We start from the raw sequence: 17,048 nt of genomic DNA, 5'->3' as shown, positions 1-17,048 counted from the left end.
ATGAACAGCACTCCGCCTGGACTACGGTTGGTGTGTGGAACTTTTACTACCCACATTTACTTTTCCCCCTTTCTGTTTTTCTGGTGACATGTTTTTGTGGCACAAGATTGTAGCTAGCTAGTTCTCTGAAGAGAGGAGAAAGGAGCAGAGGCCAGGGCACCCAAACTTTAAGACGGTTTTCCAGAAATGTTTTTACAAAGACTCTTTCCACAACATTTGAAGCAGGTTTAACCCGAGGTAACGTCGAGTAGATGGGTACGTCGGTCATACACTTGTTTTCCATCAGAAAATGAACCTAGCTTTGGGCTAGAGGAATAAAAACGGCCAATATCGAGTCTTTTTCCTTTAAACCAGATTCCACAACTTAGTCCCATCGTCAAAACGCAAGCAAATGTGTTTGTAAAGATTTGGCCGCCCACTGTGTGGGCTATAAAACCGACCCAGATAAGCAAATGGACTGGTGGTGGTTGTGCAGTGACGGCGATGAGCCTGCATTGTACTCTATTGCATGTTCGCTCTTCTCTATTGTGTGTTACAGGAGTTGGCTTTTCGCTGACTGGGTCGGATAGGGATTAGCCTATGGGCCGACCACATGCCCCGCGCTTTTGTTTTTTCCTTTTTGTTGCCTTTTTTGCACCGAGTGACTAAACTGATGAAGGCACCGCGGATAAAAGAGAAATATGCATTGACAAGGGCTTTCCAAAGCGAAAGGTCATTAGGTGGAGGCGCAGGCTGTGGTGCGGCCTCTGCCTGAAGCGAAAGCGCGGGCAATGAAGGCCACACGCAACGACACAGACAATCAGGATTTGTTGGCCCAGTCATGTCTTTGAACTACATAAAAAACTTTTACGAGGGATGTGTAAGTATATGCAAACGAAAGACCTGCTGTGCATGCTCATTTGGAATCATTTTGAGGTAGCTATTTTTTTGCAGGAATCCATTTAACCTATTTGGAGTCTTGTAATTACTATCCTCGTCTTCTCCATTAATAGTGAAATGACAGACAAGCATTCTTTCAACATAGTGATTGTGCTGCTGTCCCTCTAGTGTTTTAGAGGCCTGCATACATCGTTAATACTACCCTACTTACCTCAGCAGGGACTGAAAATGCTAGACTGTTGCCCAACTTTGCAGACCCTCTTCTTTTATGACGTTTCTCTGTGGTACATGTGTCTGCGTTTGTTTGCAGGTTGCTGACCTGTTCTTACGAGTAATGTCAGCAAAGCAGCACATTGTTAACGCCTCTGTTCTTTTTCAGCTAAGGCCTCCGACAGTGATAGGCCAGTTCCACACACTGTTCTTTGGCTCTGTGCGCATGTTTTTTCTCGGGGTCCTTGGATTCGCTGTGTATGGCAATGAGGCCCTCCACTTCAGCTGTGATCCGGACAAAAGAGAGTTAAACCTCTACTGTTACAACCAGTTCAGGCCTATAACACCTCAGGTAAACAGTATGCATGCATTTGTGGTATTAATAGTGCATCAAGCCAGTGGTGTCCCTCAAGTTGCATTATTCTTAAAGTGTAAGCTGTAAATGGATTGTTTTTTTTTTTGTCTTTTACAAAAGGTACACGTTAACAAAATTGAAAGTTGACTACCCAAGTTCTGCGATTGTAGTTACATTAATATCAGAAATAATCCAGTGTATCATATTTTGAAAGAATATTGGATCTAAATGTTTGTTTGTTTATTTACACACAGAAAGAATATTAAAGGAACAAAGATTAATACACAAAGCCATAAAAAGCCTTATAAAGTCTTATTTGTATGGTGTCCTCCTTAATTCAATTTGATTTAGGCATGTTAGAAGAAAAAAAACATTTAACCATAACAGTAAGGTTTTAAAAGTATGGTTCATCCAGTTGGCTGCAGTGCTCTGAACAAGGGTCAGCATATTCAGTAATTTTTTTTCAATTTTTCAAAGGTCTTTTCCCTTTTCCAACTTCTGAGGTAAACCCAGTGATGAACAACAGCATCTATATTGTCTGTGAATATTTAGAGGTCCATACTATCTCACTATTTTATTATTTACTAACAAAATCACAGAACTATTCTGTTTTAGAATGACCTATTGTATAAATGCAGAATTAACAGCACTATCCACCCAGAAGTATTGTAACCTAGGGCTAATTTGTCCTATAGCAGTAGCCCAAGATTAAATACCAAGACTTACTGGTACAATCAACTCCCAGTTGCTCCAGAGAATACCATTCTGCTGAATTCAGACTGGGTATAGATAGGCAGACAAAAAATGACCAATCAATACATAATGTTATTCTAACATGTGTAACTTGACATTGCTTGTTCATAAGTTGTTTTCTTTTCCTTCCAGGTATTCTGGGCATTGCAGCTCGTTACTGTGTTGGTGCCTGGGGCTGTGTTCCATCTCTATGCTGCCTGTAAAAACATTGATCAAGAGGAAATCCTTCAACAGCCCACTTACACAGTCTTTTACATCATATCTGTCCTGTTGCGAATCGTGCTGGAGGTCATAGCGTTCTGGCTCCAAAGTCACCTCTTTGGCTTCCTGGTTCACCCTCTTTACATGTGCGATTCCAGTGCCCTTGAGAAGCTGTTCAACGTCACTAAGTGTATGGTCCCCGAACACTTTGAAAAGACCATCTTCCTCAGTGCAATGTACACCTTCACCATCATCACCATACTGCTCTGTGTTGCTGAGATTTTTGAGATCCTCTGTCGAAAGCTTGGCTTTTTAAGCCAACCGGTGACTTGAGATTTTGGCCAGTTTGGTTTGAGAGGTGCTTCTACCATGCTTATCTTGAATGTCTTCAGTGGGTGTCTGATTGACAGAAAGGACAAATACATACATACCTCTCCTTCTATTGTTAGACATGCTGAAGACACACATTCTTTAAACTCAGTTATCTACTTCAAGAGTGTACAGTTGCAGCACATACAGGTGGAAACTGGCTAATTTCATTATTAGGTGGTAGACATAAAATTCCACCAGACCAGTATTGTGAAGTAGGCCTCTGAGGAAGATTAATGGTAAATTAGTTTGGAATAGATCTGTTGTAAATATTCATCATCATGGTAGGAATTTTTTGAAGAACGTTTTACAAATATTGAAGATTCATAAGATGTCTAATGATGCAACAGAAGCATATGCAGAGCCACAGACCTTACAGAGAATATTTATTATTTTGGGTGTTGATTACACAGTCTAAGATACCACTTAGGCTCTACCGAAAAAGGGTGGCTAGTAATAATCAGCCTTTAGACTGCTAATGTAACAGATGCCATGCAAGAGCCTCTTGTCTAAATGGAAGACTACTGGAGATCAGTAGTTTAATTGTGTTAATGACAAGATGAGTAGCTCAAACTGCCACCTGACTTAACCTGAGCAGAATGTTGTGCACACGGGCATTAAGTTTGGGTGGCAGAAACAATGAAACTAGTTGAACTACCACACACTGTTAAGAAATGTTACCAAACTAGTGGCTTGCTTACTAACCTAGCATTATCCCTGCACCATTCATCAGTTTATAAAAGTTTATCCACAATGCCCTGTGCTGACAGTAGGTCTTTCAGCAGTGCTTCCCTATTACTGTTCACTGTTCCACATTTTTGTTTAAATATCTGTGTGATATCTGAGTGGTTTGGTGTGAAATGCGCCATTCCAAAAAAATGACCAACCGAACTTGTTCACAACCTATTTATAAAATGAATCACTGTTTTAGCAATACTACGAATAGAAACTTATTTTTTAGACATATTTAGGTTCACTGGTCATCAGGACCCCCTGGCGCTCATCCCCACCACTGTAAATAGCAGTAAGTTACTCTACAGTGACCTATTTCACATCAAACCATTCTGAAATGACTGTTTACATCTCATTGACTGAATTATGCAGAAGTATTTGAAAATCCCCTTTAATACTGATACTGATTTCCGTTTTGTATTCAATTTTGATTCTGTTTGAGAAGGATAACTTATTTTGTTTGGTTTTATTTGTGTCTATAAGGTATCATCAGACATCCATCCAACTTTTGTTATTATTCTCAGCTAAATGTATCATCTCAGGTACAACATGGCATGTGACAAGGTATTTGTACCTAATCAGATGGTCTTTCTGTCTCCATGACTGTTTGCCTATACAAAATCTCAATGAAAAGTTTTTATTCCAACTATTCTGTCTATGTGTTTCACAAGGGTTATAAACTCTTTTTTTTTTACCATAAAGGGGGTGGATATTTATACCAGTCTCCTTTACACATGTGTCTAGTGCATATATTATAATGAGAACTCTTCAGAAAGTGGGAAACAGGTGGAGCACATTGTGTTGACCACTGTGTATGTTTAGGGACGTGAATCAGTTTGTGGTCAGATTTTCAGAGCTTGTGCTTGTGTATTTATGGTATGCTTTTAGTTGAGATGTTTCATTAACGTACATGAAGTGTCTGCTAAATCAATTAAAAAAATATTTATAGTAACTGTGATTTTCGTGTGCTTTACACTACTGAAAAAAATTGTACAGCGCAGGATTTCTCAGTTTAACTCGATGACTTCAGCCCAAAGTCAAACCTGCTCAATGGGCAATCTTCAACTTTGTGTTTTCACCATTGCCCATCACAGAGTATGTTAAGCCAGTAGTAATATAGGTAATGCCCATCAAAAGCCACCGGAAGCGAGCTACCATCAACCTGGTCTTAGCTGTACTTTTAGCGGCGACTCCAAACACGGCACACATTTAAGTCCCGCAGTACTTTCGCCGTCTTCTAATAGAAAGCCCGTTTTTATAGACTTCCCTTGTGAAGACGTGCTGAACACCAGCACTCGAAGCACCCATCCCACATTCCTGATACTGTGACCCAGCGAAAAAAAAAAAGAGTATCTGTTCACTTCATCTTCCACACCTAGAGGGGTCGCTAAAGGCACTAAGCGCAGGACTGCTCCTGTCATCTTTGTTTTTGTCCTGGCTTGTTGTCTGGGTTCGCTAGCTAGACGTGTGCAGGAGAGGAGCGTAAGGAGATGGCTGTCCCGTCGCAATTAAAAGCTATTCAGCACCATATAAGAACAGCACAGGAACATGAAAAACGAGACCCCGTCGTAGCTTATTACTGTGAGTTTGCCATCTTTCCTTATTTTGACTAGCTAGCCTTACAGCCGCTTCAAGCGGCATAAGAGTTGCGTTAGCTATCTAGCTAACTAGATAGCTACATTGCAACCAGGAAATGACTTAAGTTTATTTAAGAAAGCGTCAGTCGATTCAGTTCAAATTCAGTAACACGATCACTATTAGTTACACCAGCTTTTCTCTCTCTGTTGGCTTTTTTTTGTTCTTCGGATACTTGCTGGACAGTATAATTTAGCTAGTGCTAGCTAAGTTCCTTAGCGCTGACTAAGTTCCTCGAATACATTTATTAAAAGTTCACCTCACCGGTTATCTTGCAGCGTTAGATTAGAGCATAGCTACACAGCTCTAGCTACGTTATGAGTAACGAACTCCCTTTCTTCAGTCAAGATGACCAAAATTGTCACCTAGCTATAAAGTTTGAGGATGGGCGTTTCTAGCTAGCAAATTGGCTAATAGCTGACTAATGGCTAAGTTATGTTGGGCTGTAAGATATAGCTTAGATGATGTATTGTCGTATTGTTGTGGCTTAGGACAACAGTTAGCTAGCTAGTTTCTTTTTATACAGTGATTCAGTGTGCTCTATCACACTGTCCTGTAGCCTATGTTACTGGCCGTGATCTTTAGCTAGCGCTAGCTAAGCTACGTTAGTCTGCATCATCCTCGTTTCTGTGCTAGCTAAAAAAACCATTCAGCTTAAAGCTCCTGTGTCATGCACCCAATCCTGAGACCGGCGTTCAGTTGAGCGCACACAGCGGAGCAGGTGTTTAGGTTTTACGGACTTTTTACCTGGTGTTGCATGTCCTTGTACGAAATAATGATCTTATAAAACCAAACAAAAGCTTGAGCCATCTTCTAGAAATACTCATAAATACACAACACGCATTACCAACATGTCACTTAATAACATTCAGTATAGGCTAACAAAATTGACAGGTTTAATATTTCGATTGGCTGTTGTTTACTGGCTATTGTAAGTAGGAATACTAAGTGCATGGATTTATAGAAAGCAGGATTGGTAACGTGCCGAATGTGTATAGCTCTAGAATATTTTCTTAAATTGCTTGGAGTTTTGAGTGGAGTGATGTGATTACAATTGAACCAACTCCAGATGCTTGAGGTCATTGTTGTGTGTTGCTCTGAGCACAGGACTACTGATAGTTTCGTATAGTTTAGTCTAGCTCCGGGCTGCCCAGCCTCAGTCATGACTTTGTGTTCCATCATCTAGCACACCTAGTTCAACTAATTCCTCCTAATTAACAGCCTCCTTATCCGCTAACCCAGGAGTGATCAGGTTTAGTGTAAAGAGAATTCATATATATGCATGCAGCCTGACTGGAAACCTCTTAAGACTCCCTGTACATTCATTCTAATATGTGGTTAGTTTAAAACCTTAGGCAATAGAAAATATTTGAATTACTCTGAACACCCCTTCTGACTGTGCAGAATATAATTATCATTATGAGTTATAATAGATGTCCCAGGCCAATCCATGTTTTTTGGTGGTGTTCAGGGTGCTTCTCTATCAGATCCCTGGAACGAAGCCTGGAGGTAATCAAATTATCAAGCTAACTAGACTCCGCGAACCCAGAAAACATTAGTTTTTCCTCTATCCAGACTTTAAAATCTGTCCCCTGCAATGCTCAAGTCCAGAAGGAAACTGAGAAAACAGATGGGACATGGTGTCATGTATCTATCTAACAAGCCTACCAGGGCCTTTGGATTTAAATGCGATTTGCAGCACCACAGATCTGCCATCGCACTTTGCACAGCAGATCGGGTTCTTCACTTTTCAAGACCTTGACTTTAATAAAGTGAAACTGTAAACATTCAAATATTAGCATAAGGCATCTTTACCTTTCATTGAAGAATGCATCCAAATCAAGAAATCCCTGTTGAATGGTTTGGAGAATCACTCAGTTAGAAACCATAGAATGCAAGCAATGTTTCAGGCATGTATATCGATCATTATCGAGAGTTTTTTTTCTACTTTACTGGCATGGAGATGATGTCTGATTGTTAGTTTGGAGATTTTTGCAGTTGTCTAACTCTAGTCTTCTTACTCTCAAACTAAGGGTTCATTCCCGCTCCCTGTTGGTTGATAGTTCTTGTCTTTATAGTAGAGGTGGATAGTTATTGCCTGATATATATTTAAGAGACATTGCCATTTAACTTGCATGCCATCACATCTTCATTCTACTGATTGGTGAATAAGACTGTTTGTGAGTCTTGTCATATTTATGCCTCAGTGAAGCAGGAAGTCTTGAATGACCACTTGAGTTTCTGAAGTCCAAAGGCAGGTAAATTAGAAAAAGAGAGATACACACACAAGTTTTTTTTAAGAGTCTGTACACTGACTCATTCATGCAGTAATCTAATCTAAACCAATCATGTGCTAGCAGTGCAGTCCATAAAATTATGCACATACAACCAAGCAGCTTCAGACAATGTTCACATAATTCATCAGAATGGAGGAAAAAAAAAACATGATCTCTGATTTGGAGCAACACGTGGTTGTTTGTGACAGAGGAGCTGGTTTGAGTGTTTGAAGAACTACTGATCTCCTTGGGTTTTCAGCACAGCAGTCTCTAGCATTTACTCAGGATTGTGCAATAGGTAAAAACCTTCAGTGAGTGCCTTGTTGAGAGAGGTGGTGGGTGTAGTATAGTTGGCAATGTCCTCGCTCTTCCTGTGGCAGACTAGGGTTGGATTCCCTGGCTGGGTATGTGCACTTCTCTACACCAGTAGGAATCATTGGCAAACACTCTCCTACCTGTGTAACGTGATTCAAATGTAAATGGATACTGCATTTCGTTGTCTTGTACTTGTACAGAGCAATGATAATAAAGTTCCATCCATCCGTCCATCCATCTATCCATCAATCCATCCAAAAATGTAAACTGTAAGGTCAGCTGAGAATGACCAGATTGTTTTGAGCTGACAGAAAAGAAGCAGTAACTGATAAACCACTCTGTACCACTATGGTGAGTGTGGAATATGTGAATATGTGAATGCACAGCACATCAAACTGCTAGGTGAATGGGCTACAACAGCAAAAGACCACATCCGTTGTTCAGAAAGCCCATCAGTCGTTGCTAGAATGCCAGAGCCTATTTGAGTATTATTGGATAGGAAAGACCCTACCAAGTACTTTGTGTAGTCTTCCTAATAAAGTACTCTGAGTGTTTTTGTTTAATCCTGTAGGGTTTCAATAATTCTTACATTTTTGTAATAGGTGCTTATTTTTCCCTCCTAAATATGGATGGTCCTATTTCTCACCAGAGAGGGCGCTGTATGTATTATTTACACTCTGTGTCTGGGAATTCTTTCTTGTACTTCTGAGCTGGGTAGCTTCAAAGTAAGGTAGATTCAGCTCAGACTCTGAGCTGTATGGCATTATATCATTTTACAATTTACATTTTTTAGTTTAGTGATAATCATGTAGGGCATGAGAAATTGAGAAATTTGAGAAATGATGACACTATCCATGATAAGCTCACAAAAAATGTAATGTAATTGTATTGTCGACCAATTCTATCAAATAAGAGCAAAACGCTGTTTAATATGCTGTCTGAATAATGTTAAGAATGGAAAGTAATTTAATGATTGGTTTAACAATGCATAAAAAAATTCAATTCAGTGCAAAAAATCATCTGTTGAATAGACATTCTTGTAATTATTGCATTAAAACTAAAGCAGTTGCATTGTTTGAACATTGATTGTAAAGATTGTAAGCAACCAGCACCGATCAAGAATCCCATCCAGCGCTGTCACAGCATTCACCACACTCCTCCTGCATCCTAGCTCTAGTCTATTAAGTAAATTATGCAGCAGGGTGAGGGGGGTTAGAGCAGTTATGTTGCTCTGGAAAATAACACCCTTGTACTTAGCAGTAAGTTGATATCACAACGTCAGGCTAATCGTCATCTGCAAATGACCGGTTCAACACCTAGCCAGACGTTTGCAGCTGATCTCGTTGTAGAGCTTTGAATGGCTTGCTTTCAGAAAAATGGCTAATGCTGTGTGCCACTGGAGGTCAGCATTTTTCTTTAAGTGATTCAGGACTTGTGGAAATGGTTGCTGCTGATGTAGTGCTTTCATTCACGTTGGAAATGTTTATAGCCTAAAAGCTTTGCTCTTCTTTTCATTCCTTTGCTGCTCTAGTTGAAAAGAGTTGTGAACTCCAGGTATGTGAGTTATGATTTATGTAGCACATTCATGCCATTATGCCAGAGTTGTCCCATTTTTGTCAACACCGGCTGTCACCGGCGAGGGGCTATTAAAGTGGACCAAAGAAACACTTTCTAAGCACTCCTCCAGGCACTAGAGGACATGCCTCAGATGTTAGTCAAGCATTTTCATTGTGTTATAAAAGTGAGAACCAATCAAAAGTGAATATGACTTCTTCCTGCTTAATAGTAGCTGTTTGTGTCGCTGTGGAGTTTCAGTTGTGGTGGCCTGTAAATCAGAAAGGTCTCTTTGAGCCTGTGTTGTTCTCTATGCTGATTCTTTGACCGAGCCCCAATTGGCCGGACTGCCGCTGTGCTGTGAACCTATGGAAAAGGCGCCTCTTTGACATTGTTTTGCCTCCTGCTATTTGGACTCTGTCCAATCCTCGAACTGAAGCTGCAGCGAAATAATAAGATCCTTGTTGTGGGGCGAGCCGAGTGCGCGGGCTGGCATTCCTGAATACACAATTCTGTCCTTACTGCAGATGTCAGTGAAAATACTTACGTTTGTCCCTACAAGACGTCTGTCAAACGTCAAGCTTACGCTGAAGCCATGAGTTCATGTTAGAGGACTGATGGCTATCCTTTGCATCCTAATAATCCATTGTTATTGGGCTGCATTATGCAAATGAGCCCTCTCTGACCAATCCCAGATGTTATACTGTGTGCTCTGAGCAGCTCTCACTAAAGCTCCAAAAGATGATCCAGGCAAGGTTCTATGAATGGTTTAATGTAAATCATCTTGGGCAAATTAATGCAGACCAGTCTGCATCAATTTCACATCAAGAGTCCACACATTCATTTTTAACCCTTTGAGATTATTCCTGTGATTTTACTGTGTGGGGGTGCCCAAATGTTTTTCTAAGGGGGGAAGACATGCAGTGTTTTAGTGGACCAAAAGGACTTAAGTAGACTTTAAATGGAGTGTAACAATGTATTCTGTGGACTGTATTTTGTAACTTAGATACCTCAATATAATAAAATAGCTGGCATCATAAACAGGCAAAGACCTAAAGACCCTGATGTTTTGTATATATATATAATATATAATATTGTGTTGATTTACCAGGCTCAATTTACTTACACTTTAGCATATCCCCTCTATGTGTTTGCACGTACTTATCTTACTGCTGAGTTGCTCATAAATGCTAGGTGTAGCAGAGATGTAAAGGTTGCTTGTGTAAAAATTTTATTTGTCTTGTTTAAGTAATTATTCAAGAACCGGTTCTCAAAATATTAAGTAAAAATGCAGTGGAACAGTTGATTTGACACATTTCTATAATGACGCCTAGGCTTAAAGTGACGGTTTGAACCACACTCTGTAATACCGCTAATGGATTGATTATCTACCAGTACAATAGCACACACAGAGAAACAAATACTCAGTAAAAATGAACTTTAATTAAGTTAACTTTCATGACCGATGCATTTGCTAGATATGAATTCCGTTTGCGCTTGTATTAAATGTGGTGCAGGTGCATTTTTGACCACCTCTGAATGTGGTTTGGGTGATCTTGTTACGTTCCCAGTGCGTCCTGGGTGTGTTTACACCTGCCTTTTCAGCCTCTGAGTGTCATCACCTGCTTTACCCAACTGCAGGACAGTGAAGAAGCCACTGCAACATGCCTTTGTTTGGTTCCAGCTGTTTCATTGAACTGAAGCACAGATGATGAGTGTCAAAAAAAAAAGCCTACTGTCAAAGCATACTTCTCTCACCCTGTCAAAGTTCTCACACTCTGAAGTCTTTGAGAAACAGATAAAGGGGAAACATCCACACACAGCAAAGTCTGAAGTGGATTATGGATTTTTTTTATTAGCTTCATGGCAGTGCATTTTGAATAGCCTCAGTGTTGCATTGTTTCAAATGAGGAAAGTTGGATGTTAAACAGTATGGGCGTCACTACATTACAAAGAAGGACTTTGTTACTGTATACTGTGATCCACAGTGATGGACATCAGATCTCCGCAAATTGGTCCCCATGGCAGAGGAAGTGGGTTATTCTTGAAGAAAGAAAGAAGGACAGGGGGATTTGGCAAACACAGAGCTTTTCCTATAGCATTTGTTCCAAATGCTGTCAAGACATTTAACTTTAATTTTTTTTTATATATTTTTTTTCTGCTCCTGCAATTTAGTTTGGCCAACTTACTCTGACGAAATGTGGATCTTTCAGTCAAATGGCCACTGCTTCTGTTAACAGAAGTAGTGTGTGACTTATCCTCCTTTTAATTAAACAACATAAAATAGCCAGCCCCTTTTACCAGTGACAAGGTGCTATGGTTAGGCTTTAAGACTGGTGGTCAGTGCTTTTATATGATATGGAATTTATGGGCCAGTACAATAAGATAATTGAGATGTTGTACTGGCCAATACCTATTTAAGTGGAGTATGTCACATTTAAGTACCTTTATCATCACTATGCTTGTACTGCACAATGACCTCTTCACTTAGCTTGAAAAGCATGTTTCTGAGCACAGAGGCAACCATAAGAATGTCCCAACAGTGGCAGCTTAGTAGACATGGGTATTGAACCCGAAACCCTGTGATTGATAATGTAATAAATGTTAAGCAGGTCAAAAATCTCAAGACTGACCATTAATCAGGTTCAGCTGCAAATGTGATTTTCAATGTTGTGTTTTCTAAACAAGTTATAAAATACTGAACTTGTGAGTGTGAGGCTGTTGCAAAAACCTGTGACATGCTCAACAGAGCCTCTTTTTTTTTTAAGGGAGGCAAAAGAAATTTCCACTTGGGCCAGCAGGCTCTGCACTTTAAGTGGCCAACATGTGAAATATTGTACCCAGGGGCACCAGGCAATAAGAAATATCTTCCCCTTTTTAGCAAAGTAGCGCTAAATGTTTTGCTCTTCAACTGTTGACTAAATCTGATCATGATGTGGTAATATTTTTCAAGTAATTCTGTCAATATGGTTACAATAGCTTGTCTCCTATGTAAGCAGGCTGCATATTTTACACCCTGCGCAATGGCTCCAAGAAGTGTGATGAGTCCCCAGTCCTTTCACATGAAATGACCCTGCCTAATAAATCAATGACCTTAACTTATGTCCGTCCACAGCTTTATTTTCAGCTGTCATTTGAATGTAACTGATGATATGGCCGCTCTAAAGGTGATAAACATTTAATTGGCTCAGGCTGGCATTTCATTTGCTCCCTGCAGCTTTTCCTTGTTCGTAGTTCAAGCCAATGCATTATTGCACTTTGCACACCAAACTTTAATATCAACTTTTTAAATATTTTAAACTGTCGCGTTTCTGGTTCACAACACGGGGGACTTGGGGGAAGGTGACAAATTGAGTGAAATGTAAAATAAACATGATTTGAATATTCCTCAGATGCAGTTTAATGAATTGTCTCATCTGTTTCCTGCCTAAAAAGTGTGTTCTCTGTTGGCTCTCAGTAGCCATTTGGCTAGAAGGCTCTTTGTAACCCTGCTAAAATTTGCCTTCTGCGCATATAACGTAGTTTTACTGTGTAATTACTGTAAAATCCATGTTAGATGAGTGACTAAAAGCTGTGCCATTCAAAGCTGAGTCTGTCTCCAAAAACGTCCCTTTTGCTGTGCAAGTAGAATTGGATATTATTCCTTTTAGGAGTTTTTGACAACCATGTCGAATTTCCAGCTCCCTCTAGCAAAGAGACAGGGGGGAAAAAAAGCATAATAAAAGCCACCTTGCATTAGCATGTATTTTGTGTACAGATGGCATCTGGATGTTTTTTGGCCAGATTTTATTTCCAATTCTCCTTATAACATGTCCCCAGTTGTAGCAAATATGATCCAACTTTGTTTTCATATATAAATCCCATGTTTTGTTTTCCTGAAATAAAAGGTATTAAAATGAGTTGTTCTCCCTTTACTGCAGTAACTGTCTCTACTCTTCAGAGAACATTGTGGTACATTGTCTTGAGAGTTTAGTTACATTAGTGAGGTCATGCACTTATGTTAAATAATTAGTTCTGGATCATAAACTTGGCCCAAAGGTATTGGATGGAGCTCCATCCCTCTGGAGAGCATAGTTCCACTGCCCCACAGCCCAGTGGAGGGGGGGGCTGCTCTGTACAACTCTAACTGACTCTTGCCATTGGTCAATGTGACCTTGTTGCAGCACATGTGCAGAGTGTTCTGTTCTATTGTAAATGTCATCCAATCATTCTTTCTTGTGAAATGCTCAACATTCAATTTAATGTGTGGAAAAATGTGATTTCAGCCCAAATACAGTGCAAACAAGCTTATATAGCTCATTTAGCTCTGTTTGAACCCATAGATCATGGTTATTTGGGGTGGAGCATATATTTGACCAATGCTATGAATTGAACACTAATTCTGCAGGAAATAATAAGGCCATGTTCCACAGTTGAACAAAAGTGCCATCTGTTCAAGGCCAGTAAAGCTTTGAAGACCTCTCAACTTTTTAATTTCCTCAGGGAAAGAGTCAACCTGTGGGAGTTTTTAAATTGCCCAAAGCGTGGGAGGTAAAAAGGTATTATCTTTGTTAGTGGACGATGTCCCTCAAGGTCTGGACCGAGTACTGCGTCCAAATGTTCTTCAGAGAGCTCCACCAGCTTAATAGCTTTGAACTTCTGCTCCAGCTATTGATTGTTGTTTTCTCTCCTTCCTGACAGCCTGTAATTAAGGCCTTGTCTGCCGTCCACCTGGAATTCTAATTAACCAACGCTTCCCGTGTTCATCGCTTATGACTTTACCGCGATGGTCTTTGAAGCGCATGCTAACCTATTGAGGCCTGCAGACTGCAGAAATGGCATCTCATTCATGAGCACAGTGATGTGTCCCTCACCCTCATTCGCTTTGTTTGGTCCATCTGTGAAAGCACAGTGACATTTTTGGTTCATCGCCACATCAGAAACAGCTGTGAGGGCTTTGAGCCGCCAGCCACGGCTTCGTTATTTTAAAGTCTGCGTCCTGAAGTGACACCGTAAAGGCTCAAAGGTTTGCAGGGATGTCCATCACCCAGATGTTTTTTTTTTTTTTTTTTATGCCCCTCCCAAACAGTCAAAGGTGAAAGCACATGAAGCAAAGGATGGAAATTTATGGCAGAGTCGAGGGTAGAGGGAGGACAAATAAAGCAGATTCAGCAGATTTTATCCATGTGTTGTGTGTTGATTGACAGTCCTCAGGCGACACTTGTTAAAGGCTCATATTTACCCATTCTCCTGTCAAAGCATGTCACTGTGGATGGCTTGTAGAGTTGTGGAAACGTGGATCAGGATGTGTACAGGGGTCACCGGTTATTTCATTGCTGCCGTATTCGAACCCTGACACTCCATTGTTTTCAGTTCAGTCCATCATTTTGAAATTGTTTCTGTGAATGTTTAATGGGTTAGCAATGTTCCTGCATTACTAGAAAAAACATTAAAATATGTGAAACTGCATAGTTTATACTTTTTGTTTATTTCTGCAAGATGAGACAAACAATTAGATGAATAAAATACAGATAATGTAGTTTAGTAACCCAGAATCACCTAAATAATTAGCTCTTCTGCAGTGTCTTAAATGCATAATCAAATATCAGTTTGAAATACTTGTCAAAAGTAAGTGCTTGCCAACAATTATCTATCAATCCTGATATGATAGACTTGTTTTCATCACGCTTTTGAGCTTATGCTTGTGCTTAAAAAAAAAATAAGTTCTTTAGCCAATTAAACCACTTCTCATGCCTCTTATTTTTTTTATGTCTTTAAGGTCGTCTCTATGCCATGCAGACGGGAATGAAACTTGACAGTAAAACTCCAGAATGTCGAAAGTTCCTTATGAAGCTGATGGATCAGCTGGAGATGGTAAGATTTGCCCTTAACTGTGATAATGACTTTTATTGCAAAGTGCACTGAGAAATGTTTGTAATCTGTTAAGTTCTGCAGCCTTATGTAAAAGCAAACAGAAGAATACACTGGAAGAGTGAGAGAGGCATTACCTTGAGAATGATGGTCAGGAAGCAATAATTGACCCTAATGTTAAGAGCTTCACATTCTCATCCCAGCCTGAAGTGCCTGGCTTATGGCTTTCCACGCAATGGGCACAGGAGACTGCAATAGAATAATGTTTGCTTTTAAGCTGAGGGACTGTTATAGACATTTTGGAACCAATTAGGCCACTCTGGGGACCCTTCTGTCTTTGGTGCCTGAATTGTACTGTTGTACTGTATTAAATATCACAGCAGCAGAAATCTGCAGCTGGCAGAGGCTCTTGCCAGTGTTGAGGCTATGCGGTCAAAAAGTTAAATGTAGGTTAAATTTAGTTGCTTTAGCGTGGATTTTAACCCTATGTTAGCTTCTGCTTCCGTCATTCCGCCGTGCAGGATGTTGATGTCATATTATGTGAAATTACGGTGCAGATAGAGTAGGGATGTCAGTACTGGTTAGATTACTACAGTGGCAAGAAAAAGTAAGTGAACCAATTGGAATTGCCTAGATTTCTGCATCGATTTATTAATAAAATGTGTCTGGGGTCTGTTATTTTTCTATAGCCCTGTTCGGGCAGAATTAGTTTTACATGGGGAGGTGGGGTAATGTAATTATTGCCTTCTCAGGCATGTTAGTCATGTCCAAATGCACCATGTCAGTCAATTTCTCAAGTAGATAGAGTGCTCCTGTGTCAGTAAAGATTCCAGCCTTGTATGTTGTGTAAAACACACCATAAAAATAACCCCAGGTTGTAGTAATCCTGTGCGAATCGACATGTCCGTAAATATTCCGTCATTTCCTGTGAAAAGCTTATTTCACAGCTCTTGTCAAGTATGGAGGCACCTGAGAAGGCACTTAGTTTAATCTTGCATGGCATAGATACCCCGGGTCGTTTAAGTCCATGGTAAACCTCAGACGAGCCTAGACGAGACTAGAAGACGAGCCACAGACTCCTTAGAAGCGATGCCTCTTGCAGCTTCAGGCAAGTCATTGGCCTTCATACTTGCTAGCTTTCAAAAATATCAAGTGGAATATAAGATAATTTTGTTTAAATTTAATGTGAGCTGAGCTGGAAAGCCAGCATTACAGCTGAACAACACAGATCAGAACCAGTTTAAACACAACACGTCTAAATATGACTGAACTGTATCAGTGTGTTTATACTGAAGAGCCGAACACAGAACTAATAAGAGTCATGGTTGCAGTCAAAGAGTAAACAGTAAAACAGTATTCTGAAGGAGAGTGGGTACAGGTGGGTCTTGTCATGAAAAGGCTTGGAAACCCCTGCTTTATGCTGTAAGCTGTTAGCAACATGACATGCTAACATTAGTGAAAGCTGAATAGTGTTTCGAAATAAGTGAAAATAAGATGGACATAAAAGAAATGGCTTGCCTAACCATGTATTAATGTACACCTAGGTCTTTTAGCAATGCTTTTGATGCTTTTGTAGCGTTTTTTTTTATTTGTTTTATTTTACTTCAGCTTCAACACTGAGGTCTTCCGTAAGTTGTTTCTGTCGACGTGTGTTTTTTACTAACCAATCTTTCTGACCAGATTTGTCAGTAACCAGGTTCTGTACCTTTTGTTTGAAGCACCTGTGAAGTACAACTGCTACATTTTATTTTAAATGACAATAAAGACACGCAGCTCACTATGACGTATGGTGGATATGTGGTATTAGCATCAAGATGTTAGTTTTAAGTTTACGTCCGTACGGTGCACACATACCTGGAGTGTCCACACAATGTAAAAGAAAAAAGGACTGTGCCAGGCAGCCATGTATTCTCATTTGT

At 40.0% G+C, this 17,048-nt stretch overlaps 2 protein-coding genes across 2 annotated transcripts in view; both read left to right on the top strand.

Annotated features, from left to right (window-relative positions):
* Positions 1 to 2,731, top strand: gje1a (gap junction protein epsilon 1a). Its single transcript, XM_072695961.1, has 3 exons — positions 1 to 30; positions 1,259 to 1,441; positions 2,330 to 2,731. Exons 1-3 carry the CDS (start codon positions 1 to 3, stop codon positions 2,729 to 2,731), a joined length of 615 nt encoding a protein of 204 aa, XP_072552062.1.
* Positions 2,732 to 4,948: 2,217 nt separating this feature from the next.
* vta1 (vesicle (multivesicular body) trafficking 1) overlaps positions 4,949 to 17,048 on the top strand; it is a 33,013-nt gene continuing 20,913 nt past the window's right edge. The window contains exons 1-2 of the mRNA XM_072680531.1: positions 4,949 to 5,080; positions 15,038 to 15,132. Coding sequence (XP_072536632.1) covers positions 4,990 to 5,080; positions 15,038 to 15,132 — 186 coding nt within the window. The 5' untranslated portion in view covers positions 4,949 to 4,989. The remainder of the gene's footprint in view (positions 5,081 to 15,037; positions 15,133 to 17,048) is intronic.

Source organism: Salminus brasiliensis, chromosome 1 (genome assembly GCF_030463535.1).
Source record: "Salminus brasiliensis chromosome 1, fSalBra1.hap2, whole genome shotgun sequence".
Lineage (NCBI taxonomy): Eukaryota > Metazoa > Chordata > Actinopteri > Characiformes > Bryconidae > Salminus > Salminus brasiliensis.
The sequence above is the reverse complement of the archived record's forward strand: the minus strand, read 5'-3'. Positions and strand labels throughout refer to the sequence as shown.

Bases quoted from the DNA above. Each gene is read 5' to 3' on its own strand.
- gje1a (XM_072695961.1), top strand. From the start codon at position 1: ATGAACAGCACTCCGCCTGGACTACGGTTG. The intron at 31-1,258 runs GTGTGTGGAACT...GTTCTTTTTCAG, and splicing joins CTCCGCCTGGACTACGGTTG to CTAAGGCCTCCGACAGTGAT. The intron at 1,442-2,329 runs GTAAACAGTATG...TTTTCCTTCCAG, and splicing joins TCAGGCCTATAACACCTCAG to GTATTCTGGGCATTGCAGCT.